At 35.3% G+C, this 16,441-nt stretch overlaps 1 protein-coding gene across 5 annotated transcripts in view; it reads left to right on the plus strand.

Annotated features, from left to right (window-relative positions):
* Positions 1–16,441, plus strand: part of INPP4B (inositol polyphosphate-4-phosphatase type II B) — a 368,840-nt gene that overhangs the window by 213,475 nt on the left and 138,924 nt on the right. For 4 of the 5 annotated variants that reach the window (XM_021679326.1, XM_044912613.1, XM_021679325.1 and 1 more), the window contains exon 12: positions 7,211–7,319. In XM_021679326.1, the coding sequence (XP_021535001.1) occupies positions 7,211–7,319 (109 nt within the window). Of the gene's footprint in view, positions 1–7,180; positions 7,320–16,441 lie in introns of all 5 variants that reach the window. The other variant, XM_044912611.1, reaches the window with a different exon arrangement.

Genomic DNA, 16,441 nt, shown 5'->3' on the forward strand with positions numbered 1-16,441 from the left:
TCTGGCTTTCTTTTTTTACATTATAAATCACAATATCACAGTTATCAATGTTTAAAAATTAACACTTCAAAGCAACTTTTTGAAGATCTCAAATGTACGAAGGTGAAGGTTACATAAGCCTAAATTCTTTGAGCCTTTACAAAATATGTACTTATAGATCCCAGCTTTTTGAGGAGTGGTTCTGATCAAGGTAGATAGAATCAAAAGGCAACAAAGAAAAATGAGAGAGGCAAGAGAGACCATATTTGCTCTTTCAACATCCAGACATAAACCCTACTTATTGTCTCTACAGAGAAAGCCTCTTGATATTAATGGAATATCAAGGTTGGCTTGCGAGGTGGGGAAATGGGAGAAATGGCTTCTGGAATATAGATAAAGTATTCAGTTCTGCTAGCTGTGCTGAAACACAACAATACTACTTTTTACTTGCCTATTTGAAATGTATTCTATGAAGTTCAAAAGTAAAGAATATTTGGGAAACTCTTCTATGTTTTAGTTCCTGGTAACTTCACTCTTGAGAACATATAACTATGTTGAGAAATTGGCTCCCTTTCTGTTCTTATTTTTTTCAAATCCTGATTGTTGTGCTACTAATTATTTGTAAGTTTTCCCTAGAATTTCATATTCCCAATCTGTTTCATTGCTAACTTCCTTTTACTATATTGTTTAAAATGATAAATGGTAAATAAAATTATTAAAATGATAATTTAATTAAAATAATGGGAAATAAAGGATCTGATCTAAGTAAACATTAGATATAATTATAAGGCTAAATTTAAAAAAAGAATACAAACACTACTTTTGTTAGTAAATTTTCTTCTTACAGAGGTATCAGTTAACAATTCTGAAACTATTTTATTTGTATACTATGGTTAACCAAATATGTAAAGATGCAAATAGGGAGAATCAAGTTTCTCAATGTCAGAGAGAGAAGTTAGAAATAAAGAAGTAAGGAAGGCTAGAAGGAATCTTGTAATGCTGAACTGAAGTCAGAGGTAACAATATAGAGTCATGGGTTTGTTGTTGTTAATATAGAAAGATAAATACAGGTGTGTGTGTGTGTGTGTGTGTGTGTACAAGTTAGTATGCATATACATGCATATACTTCATACCTCTGGCACTGAAAAGATTGAAAGCAGTAACAATGAGCATAACTACCCCCAGTATTTGATTTCTTTTTTTTCAAGAAAATATTTTATTTATTTATTTATTTATTTATTTATTTATTTATTTGAGAGATTGAGAGCACTAGCAAGAGAAGAGCAGAGGGACAAGCAGACTCCCCGCTGAGTGCTGAGCAGGATGCTGACCTAGATCTCAGGTACCCTGAGATCATGACACTTATCTGACAGAGCTATCTAAATGCCCCCAGCATTTGATTTCTAAACACCATTCTCCAGTAAAAAAAAGCTAGGGTTCTTTGGAAAACTGGTTGATTCTAGAGCTGAGGCAGGGAAAATATAAGATCAGTCTAGAGTATCTAGTGGCTCTAGAAAGTAAGGAAGTGCTCAAGAAACAACAATGATGACAACAAATGAGGAGGGTGACATATATAAATAACACAAGATCCTACTGAAGGAGTTCCCAATGGACAAAGCTAGAACAACTTGAACATAAAGATGGTGTTAGATCATAAACCAAGGAACAAAATACCCATGAGTCCATATTGATGTTAATAAATAACTGAGGGGCACCTGAGTGGCTTAGTCGGTTAAGCGGCCAGCTCTTGATTTCAGCTCAGATCATGATCTCGGGGTCCTGGGATTGAGCCCCGTGTGGGGCTCCACACTCAGCAGGGAGTCTGCTTAAGGATTCTCTCTCCCTCTCCCTCTGCCCCAGCCCCCTACGCTCTCTCTCTCTAAAATGAATAAATAAATCTTTAAAAATAAATAGATAGATAACTGAATATATAACATAAAGGAGAAAGATCAACTATTCTTCCCAAAAGTATTCCAATTAATAAATGTGAAAGGAATGAGGGAAATGGAAAATCACCATTCAACCACAGCAGTAATAATTGCCACAGGCAAGATATATTAATAGATGCTAAAATTAGTGGGCACAAGTCTAAAAAGAAACAGGATATTGCATTGTGTTAAAATATGTCTCTCTAAATCTTTAGTGACTTCATAGTGAAGAATCAACTGTAGGTAGTGGCAGTCATCACTTTGACCAATGCATCAAGGTTAACATCAAGTAATATATATCAATTTAACCTACTCCCTGTTATAACGCACTGAGAAGGGCATATCACCTCCATAGTATCCTACTCAATAGTGCAGAACTTCAGTCCAATTATGAGAAAACATAAGACAAACCCAAATTGAGGGACACTGTACAAAATAACTGACCAGTACTCTTCAAAAGTGTCACAGTCAAAAATGAAAGACTGAGAAACTGTCATAGATTGGAGGAGACTACATGACAGTGACATGAAATGTGGAATTCTAGACTGGATCCTGAAAGAACAAAGGGCATTAGTGGAAAAACTAATCCTAACATTATCTACTTTATTTAATGGTATAGTACAATATTAATTTCTTAGTTTTGATAGTCTATGACTATGTGAGATATTAGCATAGGGAGCTTGAGTGAAGGGTATACAGAACTCTGTTCTAACTTTGCAACAACTCTGGAAATCCAAAATTATCTCAAAAATAAAAATTTGCAGGAGTATTTAAATAATAAATATGTTTTTGTGTTTTAATAAAAAATTATATTTTCAGGTATATAACATGATATTTTGCCGTATATATACATAGTGAATGATGACTATAGCTAAGCTAATTTACATATTCATCTCCTCACAGTTACTGGGTTCTTTTTTTTATATGTGGTGAGACAATTTTTAAAGGAATTCTGTATTTCTTCCTGTTTTAGACAGTATATTAAAACTTAATTCAAAATTTTTTTTAAAGATTTTATTTATTTATTTGAGAGAGAGAATGAGATAGAGAGCATGAGAGGGGGGAGGGTCAGAGAGAGAGGCAGACTCCCTGCTGAGCAGGGAGCCCGACGTGGGACTCGATCCCGGGACTCCAGGATCATGACCTGAGCCGAAGGCAGTCGCTTAACCAACTGAGCCACCCAGGCGCCCAAAACTTAATTCAAATTTAAAAAATAAAAATAAAAAATAAAACTGAATTTAAATCTTATAGAAACATCGATAGCAATTTAGTCAAGATACCTCAGACAAGTAGAATCATGCATTATTTGTCTTTCTGTGGCTTATTTCACTTGATACCTTCAAGGATTATCCATATTGTCGCATATTACAGAAGTTCCTTCTTTTTTAAAGCTGAATAGCATCCCATTATACCTATACAGCACCCACTGATGGACATTTAGGTTGCTTCCATATCTTGCCTATTATGAATAGTGCTTACATGAACATAGAAGTGCTTATATCTCTCTGAGATCCTGATTTCAGTTCTTTTCTATAAATGCCCAGAACTGAGATTATTGAACCATGATAGTTCTACACTGTGCAAGGATTTCAGTTTGTCCACATTGTGGCTAACACTCACTGTCTTTTGTGTTTCTTGATAGTAGCCATTTTTACACGTGTGAGATGGTATCTCATTGTAGTTTTGATTTGCATTTTTCTGATGATTAATAACCTTTAACATTTTTTTATATGCCCGTTGGCCATTTGTATGTCTTCTTTGGCAAAATGTCTAAGCCTTTAGCCCATTTCTTAGGTTATTAATTGTTTTACTATGGAGTTGTAGGAGTTCCTTATATATTTTGGAGATTAACTTCTCATCAGATTTATGGTTTGCCAATATTTTCTCCTCTTCTATATGTTGCCTTTTTAGTCTATTGTTTATGCAGAAGCTTTTTAGTTTGACATAGTCCTGTTTGTTTTTGTTGCTTATGCTTTTCGCGTCATATCTACGAAACCACTGTAAAGACCAATTATCATAAGACTTTCCCTCTATGTTTTTTTTAGGGGTTTTACACTTTTAGGTCTTATGTCTAAGTCTTTAATCCATTTTGAGTTGATTTTTGTGCATGCTGTAGGACAAAGGTCTAATTTCATTCTTTTCCATGTGAATAATCATAAATTCTCTTTGTTCTTTTATGTAGTATGGTCCATGGATGGATATGTATTCATCCCCATCCCATGGAGATTTTATATATATATATATATATATATATATATATATATATATATATATATACACACACACACACACGCACACACATATATATAATACACACACACATATATATTTCAGATTCCAATATATTTTTTTCTGGATAGTGTATATACATTTTTTTTATTTCTTCAATTAAGAATAATCCTTATATGATCTAAAAAGACAGGGGCGCCTGGGTGGCTCAGTCAGTTAAGCGTCTGCCTTTGGCTCAGGTCATGATCCCAGGGTCCTGGGATCGAGCCCCACATCGGGCTCCCTGTTCGGTGGGAAGCCTGCTTCTCCTTCTCCCTCTCCCACTCCCCCTGCTTGTGTTCCCTCTCTCGCTGTGTCTCTGTCAAATAAATCAATAAAATCTTTAAAAAATAAAAATTAAAAAATTTAAAAAAAAAAGACATATAAGACAAACTGAATTGAGCCTCAGAATATTTATTTATTGACATTTATTGAACACCTACAACTTGGATGAGCTCATAAACAGAAAATAGAATGGAAACAAGTAAGTCAGAACTTTGGATATGAAAGAACTTGTTAATAACTTGGAAGTTCTTTATTATAGTTGGATTCAAGAAACACACACGCCTTCATTTAGATTTAAAAATAATCAGCTCTTTATTATGAAGAGTGGACAATATTTGAGCAACTTGCTTCTCTTCCTTTACCTGCTGCTTCCAAGTTTCATGGTTCCTTCATAGGTGACTAGAATTCCCCTGAGCAGAGTGTATGAACAAAGAGAAAATTTCTGCTCCTAGAAAGTAGCTTTGGAAAATACTGAAACTATAGGTGAATTGAAGAGACAGATTCACTAGAAAGCTAGTGCAACTTAAGTTTGGGGCTTTTCCTGTGAATGGGCCTCTTACAAGATCCTGCAAGGGGCCTTAACAACTTGTTTGTGGTCAGGTGTTTTGCAAATTTTACAAAAGTAAGCTTAATCCTCCATCAGTTAAGACTGTTCTCTCTTTCTACTCAGATTTCCCCTTCCCTCAGTGTTCACCTCTTGTTAGGTGATGTTGGAGAGGCTACAAACTTTTTTTGAATCCAGTGAGAGTCTACAGGCAATTAAAAAAAAAAAATCAGTTAGGAATGCATTTAGTTTGGGCTAATGGGACATATGTATACAGTTTTTAGTTACTTCTATATATTGTTGGTATTGTTGGTCACCCAGGTTTTAGCAGAAATGCAGCATATTCCATGACAGCATCACAGTGATGTTTCTTTTTGCATTTACTTTAAATTAACACAGGAACTGATTCTATTCAGAAGACTGAGCCTCAGTATTACTTTCCTTTTCAGACTGAAAAGTGTATTTTCATGGTAAATAAGCAAAACTTTCTTTCTTTGCTTCATTGGTAGGATTACTTCTTATAGGGAAAATAATCATAGGTAATAATGAATGCTCACCACTTTTAACTACTTTCAACTTCATTATCTACCTGAGGAAACTAAGACATAGAGAGGTTAAGTAATTTTCCTAATGCTGCACAGCTTGTAAGTGGCAGAACTGGGATCCAGACCAAGGAACTCAGGTTCCAGTCAGTAACTTAAACCCCTGGCTTTCCATCCCTGGATTAGAAGTCAGAAGACCGTAGGTGTAAGGTCTTTGGAACTTTAGACAAAGCAGGTCATTTCTCAAGGTTCTCAGAGTTCTCATCAGATAAATGAAAGTGGACTAGAATTTAGTATTGATAACTTTGGGGTGTTCTCATGACCATCCGAGAAAGCTGTGACCCTTTTCCATGAAGTAGAACAGACATACTTATACAATTTGCATATATTTACGGACTCCCCGAAACCCTTTTCTTAACCCTAGATTAAAATCTCCAGGATGAAGAAGTCTTTAAATTTCATGCAAGTCTAATATTCTGCTATATTAAGAAAAGCTAACTTTTAGTTTATTAGTGACTTTTTAAAAGGGCAAGAGATTACCACTAACAATCTATTGCGTGGCTGTTCAGTAGTGATAGGTTGATTTGGGTTACATTCTGGGTTTGTTTGTTTGTTTTCTGTATTGTTTTATTTTGTTTTGTTTGTGTGACCTTGAGTTCTCTCAGTGTTGCTGAAGTCTTTCACTTGAAGACATTTTTTATTAAGAAAAATATTTCAGGTGCATTTGGATTGAACCAGTATAAAGAAGTTATGGTGTTTACCTGAAGCTAATAAAATAATTTATGTTTTCCCTGTAAATGAGAACTGAAAAACAACCAGTGTCAACACCAAAATCAATTTGAAAAGGATCTACTATGAAATTAGGTTTCTCAAATAAAATGTAGTTTAACAAGAGATGTTCACTCTGTCTTCCTTCTTGTGGGGATACTTTTCATTAGAAGGTAAAAATGATGCTGTGTTTTGAAGCCATAAACTTAGTATGTATCAAACTTGATGGCTTTCAAGATCAAAGGATTGAGTTTCAATTTAAATGTATGGATTTTTTATTAAAAAAAAACCAAAGTGTCATGGTGGAAAATAGATCTAGAGACACTGTGTGTATTTTTTCTGTGTCATCTAAGAAAATTGCAAAAGCATGCAATTTTTTAAACTGTAAGATTTAGTATACACAGAAAGGAAACTACTCTGTATAGATTTTCTTAAAATGCACTAGTACTGTTCTGCCCTTGAGCCAAGATGAATTAATATTTTGGTTCTTTTCTCTGTAAATTTTCTCTGTAAAGATTGTTCATTATTGTTGAATTTCAATATGATTGCAAATTAAATGATGCAAAACTCAATAAGGCAAAATACACAAAAGACCAATTAACATGTTATCTCAGTAAGTATATAGAAGAATGAGGGAACATACTGTTCCATACAGTAGCATATAATTAAGATGTAGTCATAAATCAAAGAAATATTATAACTTGTGTAGGTGCACAGGTGGCTTTTAGAAAGATTGATTAGTTCCTCTTGCCCCCTTGAGATGAGAGTTCAGTTAGTTCTGCAAAATTAAACAGAATAATTTCTCAAACTTCCCACAGTGTGTATGTTCAATGCAGATAGCATGCTGGAGACAAATGTTTGCAAAGTGTTAATCTCCTTGTCCATTCCTGTTCCAGATGCTCTCTATGATGTCATCACTGTGGGAGCCCCAGCTGCCCATTTTCAGGGATTTAAGAATGGTGGTCTTCGGAAACTACTCCATAGATTTGAAATGGAAAGAAGAAAGTAAGTGATGACAGGATGCATTAATGATATTATCTTCCCTTTGGGGAAGTTTGTTTATAAGGTTAGAACAAAGAAGCTTGCTCCATCACAATGAATAGTTCTTGACATCTCCGACCCATTAAGTAACTTAAAGTTGTCGAATGTCCAAAAAAATACTCGAGCACAAATTAAATTAGAATAAATGAAATACCTGAGTGTGTTGCTAATGGAGTAGCACTATGCTGGCAGAAAAATCTTCTGGAAACCATGGTACTAAAAAATAGATATATTCTAGTAACAATTATGGCTCATTCAGTGGAATGGTATTCATGTGGAGATTTAACTGAAGATGGTCTACTTTAACTGTGAAGCCAAAGACACTTGATGGAGAGCATGAGTCCTGATTTATGTGTCTGACCCTACTAGTGATTTCCATTGTGGCCTAAGGCCAGGCACATAACTGCCTATCATTTAATTGTGTCCTTTGAAAAAGAGACAGCAGTATAGAACTCTATCTGTTAAATGATGAGATTAACAGAGAAATCTTGTATTCCTGAGGGACAAGGCATGACACAAAAACCAAAGTATTATCACTGTCATTTATAATTTTATTATACTTCCTCAATTTTTTGTGTGTTCAGTTACTTTAAAATATTGCATCAGTAGTTTATCCCCCAGGTACTCACCCCCACGTACTGAGCTTATCTTATAATATGCCTATACTCATGTAAACCATAAAGAGTGTTCTTTAGGTGTGAAGAGTAACTTTCCTTTCCTTTTCAAGTCGTGACTCTTCTTGGATTATGATCCCAAATTTTGAAAATTAGGGGAAAATAGTTATTCTTAGTCATATTAGTTTAGTAATAGTATTAGAAAATCTGAGTGGCAAAACCAGAATTTTTAAAAAAGTTTTATCACATAACACATTTGTTATTCAGTGTCCAGATATTCAGGAAGAAAGCATTAAAGTAAGTAAGAATTGGGGCGCCTGGGTGGCTCAGTTGGGTTGAACTTCTGACTCTTTGATTTCAGCTCAGGTCATGATCTCAGGGTGGAGCTCCGCCTTAGGCTCCATGCTCAGCGGGGAGTCTGCTTGAGATTCTCTCTCTCCCTCCCCCTCTGCCCCTCCCCTGCTGGCACTGTCTCTCTAAAAAAAAAAAAAAAAAAAAAAACTTTAAAGTAAGTTAGAATTGAATAACTGATATACTATTATATTAATATATAAACTAATATATATATATATTTTTTAAAGATTTTATTTATTTGACAGAGAGACACAGCGAGAGAGGGAACACAAGCAGGGGGAGGGGGAGAGGGAGAAGCAGGCTTCCCGCGGAGCAGGGAGCCCGATGCGGGGCTGGATCCCAGGACCCTGGGATCATGACCTGAGCCGAGGGCAGACGCTTAACGACTGAGCCACCCAGGCACCCCTATTTTTTTCTTTTTTTAAAGCAATTGACTTTGGGGGTTGCTTGAGTGGCTCAGTCCGATAAGCTTCCAACTCCTGATTTCAGCTCAGGTCATGATCTCAGGGTTGTGAGATGAGCCCCGCATTGCATTCCACACGGGGCATGGAATCTGCTTAAGATTCTCTCTCTCCCTCTCTCTCTGCTCCTCACCCCTCTCCCACTCACGTGCTCACTCTCTTTCTCTCTTTCTCTCTCACTAAAAAAAGCACATAAGCATGCAAGGAAGGAAGGAAGGAAAGAGAAAGAAAGAAATTGACTTTGGTACTTAGATATAGTCCTTATTCAGATTACTCCAGGTTTCGTTTTTGTGTTTGTTTGGTTGGTTGAAAGGGCATAGATGGAGTTCTATGAAATTTTATCACAGGTGTAGATTAGGGTAACTATCATTAAAGTAATCATAAAGGACTGTTCCATTACCACCAAGGAACTCCCTCAGGTAATCTCTTAATAGTCACACCCTCCCCCAAAACCTTCTGCCGCAGAAAGTTATTCTGTTGCCTTATTATTTCAGCAGGGAGTAGAAATCGGAATTGCAACCAGGTGCTCTGAGGGGAGAGACACCTCCTATTTAATTCATGGAGGCTGGAAGTCAGTTATCAGAGACCTCATGGGGAAAGGATCCATCTCTTTGTTGAACTGGGAATGGGAGTGTAATACAGGTTTCTGTCAGTGGGCTCTACCAGGGAGGGGCGTTTCTCACTGACCCCTTCCTGCACCATTATTTGAGTGGGGGAGCAACCTGCCATTTTTGTGATATCACCCCTAGAATAGACAAGTGTGATTAAAAGTTTTCTGTTCTGTTTGGCCACCCTTTACTAGTTGTTTGGCTTTTCTTGGATGCCACTTTTACCTGGCATTTTGCATCGCTGGGATAAATGAGACAAGGGAAAAAAAAAAACTGTGGAACTCACTGTCATGTTATTCTTTAAGTCCCAAGGCACCTAGTCAATCTGTCTTCATTTTTCCACCTCTTAAATTCTTCTGATAAATGACTTATAGGTTTTGACTAGAGTGTTTTTTGTAATTAGAGAAGTAAAATAGATTGTGTTTACTCCATCTTGCGTGGAACTAGAAGTCTCTAATCTTGAGACTTCATCTAACCTATTTGTTTTTCTCAATCAAATGTTAGAGTTTATAACACAGTTTAAAGACTGAAAACTGTCCACAGGGCACATAAAATCTAGTTGAGCATATAAAGAGTTGGCATGTGATGATACATGGAACCTAACCATGTAACTTCCTAAAATATTACTATATGCTACTATTAAAGAAAATGTTGAATTGTGTGGTTAGGTTCTGAATAATATTTTTTGAGTTTTAAAGATCTCCATGAATATCTGAATTTTTTACTATTCTTCACCTCTCACTGGGATGTTTATATATACATAATCTCACACACACACACACACACACACACACACACACACACACACACACACAGCTTTCTAGGATCAAATTTAAAAAAGAAAAGAGTATCCAATGCTTATAAACATTGATTTGCTTTAGGTTTTTGATATGTGTGATATATCCCATTGTTTTACTAGTGACTTTATTGACAAAATGCAATGAAGTTTTGTAATTAAAAAAACAATTTGGTGTGGATCTCAAAAGTACGCCATAGGGCAGTGATATAGGACAAATATGGCTTGCTGAGGCAATACACAGATGAGCATGGTTTCAGCCAGTCCATCAAGTTAAGAGGTGATCTAAACAAAGACTTCCAGCCTAAAGTGACATCATACTGTGCAAATTATTTTTCTGCAGGCTTTTTCAACAACAAATACTGCATTTGTCAGTCAAAAGCAATAACAGGAAAGTAAATTTGACTATATGAAATAAGTAACTTAGACTAACACACTTACTTACATTTGTCAGTAAGAAAATACATTAAGTGAAGGAATTCTCTTCACCTCTTTTCTTCTGATACTTCCCTAATATTTTAGGGCAGTTTTTTAGGGGAACTACCATAGCTGTTATACTACTTCACCTTCACTTATTTTCTTCTCAGCTATACTTATGAAATATTGTCATTTGAGAGCACATGTAATTTATGTGTCTGTTCCTCAGGGAACTGTTTTTTGATGAATACATTGACCACATAATGGTTTTAGTATAAGAAAGCCTTGCTTATAGGGGCACCTGGGTGGCTCAGTTGGTTAAACCTCTGACTCTTGATTTGGGCTTGGGTCATGATCTCAGGGTCTTGGGATCAAGCCCCACGTCGGGCTCTGCATTCAGTGCAGAATCTGCTTGTCCCTCTCCCTCTGCTCCTTTCCCCTCCCCCTGCTCATGTTCTCTCTCACTCTCTCAAATCAATCAATAAATAAAATCTTTTAAAAAAAGCAAGCTTTGCTTATAGTATTCATATAATGTAATTTAGATCCCATAAAAATTCATTTTAAAAGCTACAAGATAATTAATTAGGAAGAGTGATCTTTTTAAAGTACGAATGTCTGAGTATATTACTCCTCTGCTCAGGAACCTTCAGGGAATCCCCAGTCATCCACTGGGCATTCAAAGCATCCATGATCTCACACCACCAACTTTCTACTTTCATCACCACCTTCTCCTATAGTTGCTTCTTAAATGCTATTCAAATTGTTTCCTTAATGGACCTCACACTTTTCTACCTCTTCTTCTTTCCTTACTCAGTTCCCTTTTACAAGAAATTCTTCTGTTTTCATCTTCCCACTATTTTGTTTCGTTCTGTCAAAACCATACACATAATCCTATTCAAAATTCCACACATCATCATCCTAAGATTCTACCCTCTCCATGATGCCCCAACTTGATTTGACTCTCTATCCTAATATTTTATTTTGTCTCCCCTTATAGCCTTATTAGGTCAGAGTTATGATTGTATTAGGTTTGTTCTTGTCTGATACTTCTGTAACAGTTTGTGATTTGGATGACGAGATATCCTATTGAAATTTGGATCTTCTGGAGTACCCCACAGAGTGTTTGGCATACAAGTTCAAATTCAGCAGGCACTGGAATTCATATATGAATCAGATACAGTCTCTGATTTAAAGTGCTGAAAATACCAGTGGGAGATCAAGTTTCACAGATAATAATAATACAATAAGATCAGTAGTACATAAAGTAGGGCTTCTCAACATTGACTGCATATTACAGTTACCTCTGGAGCTTTAAAACATTTTATCTATGCCAAGATATCACCCCAGACAAATTAAGTGAAAGTCATGGGAATGGAGCCCAGGTATGGGTATGTTTTAAAAGCCTCCCAGGTAAGAATAATGTGTAACTAGAGATAGATGTGAGTGAATAGTGCTGGGAGAAGACAGGAAGGGTGTGGAGACTAGAAACAGGAGTAGTGACACAGATGAATTGAACTTGAAAAATGTTCAATATAGAATCTCAATTGATATGTATCAGGGAGAAAGAAAATCTATGCAAAGTAATATTTGTTGATATAAGGAAGAAAATTGTGTTTGATTACTGGAAATTTGTGTTTAAAGAATCCCAAATTCATTAATAGTTGCAAAACAGAACCAATGATGGAAGTAAAGCTATAACAATTTTGATCTGAGAAAACTTGGGCCTGAATAGTATGTGAGCAAATAAAATTGAACATATTATAAGGGTTTTCATGCTGTAAATATGAGATTTTTCTGAGACAAAACCCTAATTGTACATGTATTTTTCTAAAGGACCAAAATTAGGATGTTTGCAAGCCATGTATTCAGTTGTTATATCAAACATCTATGTGTTCCTGGAGTCAGTGATTTACCTGGAAGCTCTGTAAAGCTTGAGGATTCCTCCCTCAAAATATGATCAATTCTTTACTTCTGTTATTGCTTAAAAGAAAGGGGGAAATTGCCATAACAACACATATTTTGCCTGCTTTGATCATTTGTGATTTCAGCAGGAATTTCAGACTCAGAACTTTCACTAAGTAGCATCATGACTTGAAAGCATAACCCTTTCCTTAAGATGGAAAAGCACCTCATGAAAACCAAGAGCAGAAGAAAAAGTGCCAGTGAAGGGCAATGTCAACTCTTGTTTGAGACTATTAATCCCCTGTGATCTGCCTATTCATTTGGAGTGAACTCAGAACTAACTCCCTACAAATGATCTAATGTCACATGTGTGCGGACATGCCCTGGTGTTCCCACCTCTCCCCCCATCTGTTCTAGATAAGAACATAGTCAACATTTACTACCCCACAATTTCAAACAGAAAAAAGAAAAAGATCGCTTGGAAAAGTCATAAGGAAAATGAACTAAAAAAATTTTTTACTGACAGGAAATACATAAATATATATATATAAAAAATATATAAAAAAAAATATATATATATTCTCGTTGAGCCTGCAACAACCTGAGTCTGTATTAGAATTTGGGGGACTTTTCTGAAGGAAAGTAGAACATTAATACAAAGAGTTAAACAAACCAGTCTTACCTTTATGAGATCAAAGGTTATGTAATCATATGACAAAACGAAAACTCTTAGGAAAATTTTCCTATTATAAAGAGAAATACAAGTAGATGTTTCCTCATTCTCTATTATAAATAGAAAACTTCTTGGATAAAAGGAAAAATATTGCATTAGGAAAGGAAGCTCTATGTAGCCTACAGTGTAACAGGCATTCAATAAGCCAGAAATGGGAACTGGATGTAAAACCTCATACTACTACCTTTGATACATATATTCTTCTGATAGAATCACTAACCACTGTTCAATTTGGGGAGATAAAACATAAATTAACATTTGTAGTTAGTAGTATAGAGCTGAGATATCTAAGCAAAACTGTCAGTTTTCCAACTTATCCCTTTTTGTACTCTCTCCAGTAACTAGGCAGTAGTTACAAAAATGTTTTAAACCCTTCATTTTCATACTTCAGACTAAGATTCTCCCTCTCTCTCTCTCTTTTTTTTTAATGAAAGGGAATGAGTGATTCAGATATATTCAGTGAAAGCAATAAGACTGCATCCATGATTTGATTTGGAGAACCAATTTTTTTTCCTACTGAAGCTCTTTCTCTGTCTCTACCTTGATCTCTGGATTTCTCTCAGAAATTTGTCTTGTTGTTCACTAGCAGAGCAATTTAGTCTGAGATCACAATTCTGTTTAGTATTTTCTGTGCACCAATAGATCATGTCATATATCTTTTCAGTAGAAATATTTTGATCTTTCAATAATGTATATTTAAAAATATTTTCTATTAATAATTTTCTTTTTTAATTTTAATTCCAATATAGTTAACATACAGTGTACTATTAGTTTCAAGTGTACGATATGGTGAGTCAACACTTCCATACATCACCCTGTGCTCATCACAAGTGCACTCCTTAATCCCCATCAACTATTTAACCCATCCCCCCACCCATCTCCTCTCTGGTAACCATCAGTTTGTTCTCTATAATAAAGAGTCTGTTTCTTGGTTTGTCTCTTGTTCTCTTTTTTTTTTTTCCTTTGCTCATTTGTTTTGTTTCTTAAATTCCACATATGAGTGAAATCATAGGTGTTCGTCTTTCTCTGACTGACTTATTTTGCTTAGCATTATACTTTCTATTATCCATGTCATTGGAAATGGCAAGATTTCTTTCTTTTTTTGGATGAATAATATTCCATTATAATTATACCACTTCTTTATTTATTCATCTATCAGTGGACACTTGGGCTGCTTTTATAATTTGGCTACTATAACTAGTGCTGCTATAAACATAAGGGTGCGTATATCCTTTCGAATTAGTATTTGTTGTTTTTGGATAAATACCCAGTAGTGTGATTATGGGATCATGGGGTAGTTCTATTCTTAACTTTTTGAGGAACCTCCATACTGTTTTCCAGAGTGCCCAGTTTGTATCCCCACCAACAGTGCAAGAGGGTTCCTTTATCTCACCATCTTCATGTTTCTTGTGTTTTCAGTTTTAGCTATTTGAACATGTGTAAGCTCATTGTTGTTTTGATTTGCATTTCCCTGATGATGAGTGAAATAGAGCATCTTTTTCATGTGTCTGTTGGTCATCTGTATGTCCTCTTTGGAGAAATGACTGTTCATGTCTTTTGCCCATTTTTTAATTGAATTATTTGGGTATTAGGTGTATGTTTATTGGAAAATGTAAAAAAGTCAAAAGAAAGATTAAAATTACCTGTAATCTCCCTCCTCAACAAGAGAGTTACTGGTGGCATACAGGTGTGGCCTCATCTAGTTTATTTTTGCACATATAATTTACACCTTTATTTTTTTTCTTTTATAAACTTAAAAATTCAGAAAGGCTTAAAATGGTTAATTCTTCAAAGTATATCAATTGAATGCTCTACGTTAAAAAAAAAAATCTGGGCATTTGTCGTTCTTTGGAAGTCATGACCAATCCACCAAAACTAGTCTATTTTAAAATATCAGTCTTATAGGTTATAGCTAAAATTCATGTCTTACTTACTCCCAAATACATTTTCTTTCCTTTTGGAAAAAAATACTTTATATCACACACAGAAAAAAATCCACTTTATATCACACGGGCCCTTTGGAAATAAAGAGTAGGTATTAATGAAAGCCCTATCCATTCCTTTTTTTTTCAAACCAGCACCTGGCAATATGTTATTTTCAAGGAGATAGCAATTTCATTCTTTATGTAGATTATAATTTGATTCCTTGGGGGTATATTTTCTTCCACCTATGATTTAGTCTTCCTCAGCCACTCTTAGCTCTCAGCTCAGTTCATCTTTGAGCGAATACAAAGCTAGGGCTGCCAGAACTATGTCCTAGGTTTTTCTTCTCCATGTGCACTTCCCTGCATGTAGCTAGCTCCCTGTATACACAGCATCAAATCTTCAAGAGAAAGTGGGTTTTTATCTCTTATATATGTATAGTTTGGAATAGCAAGAAAATAAACCATGTTGAAATAAATAGTCATGTTGAGACTTGGACATATTGTACAACTGAAATGATTAGGCTTGCAAAGCATTGAACTACCTGTGATAGAAGGGAATAGAAGGATTTTTCTAAGTTGCATATGATCCTAAACAAATTTGTAATGCAGTTTTTCTCCTTCTTTATTCTTTTTAACTATACAAAAATAAAATTTGCTTGTAGCACATAAATTCGAAGAATAAAGAAGCATATAAAATGAAAAGCCTACCTCTTCCAATATCTTTCCCTAGAATAAACCAATTAGAACAGCTAAATGTATTTCCCTGTGTAATTTCTTCTAGGCTTCCAACCATTTGAATTTTCAATGGCTATGACTCAGTCCACAAACTCAAGTTCATTGGAGTGAGATGTTCTTGAATTTTCCATAACTAAGTTCAATTTTTTCTGGCCCCATTCTGGGTTAAGGCAGAAACTTTCATTTCAGACAGTTCATAGACTCCACTCCCTATATGGATGGAATCATGGCTTGGGCATTAGTCGCTTTGTGACATTAGTCAAATTGCCTCACCTCTCTATAACTTAGTTTCCTCATTTGTGGTGTGGAAAAACTGCTTACCTCATAGGGTTGTTCTGAAGATTTAATGACTTCATATACACCAGACAGTTTATAACAGTGCCGGGCACATAATGAGGGCTTAACAGCTTTTAGCTATTATTTATGTAAAATATGTAAATAAGTATATTTTCACTCAGAAAAAGGTTTGGGCAATGCCTCATTTCAATTCATGTAGATCTCATTTTTTAAAAGCAATGTAGCATTTTTTGATTGAATGTAG

Source organism: Neomonachus schauinslandi, chromosome 2 (genome assembly GCF_002201575.2).
Source record: "Neomonachus schauinslandi chromosome 2, ASM220157v2, whole genome shotgun sequence".
NCBI lineage: Eukaryota > Metazoa > Chordata > Mammalia > Carnivora > Phocidae > Neomonachus > Neomonachus schauinslandi.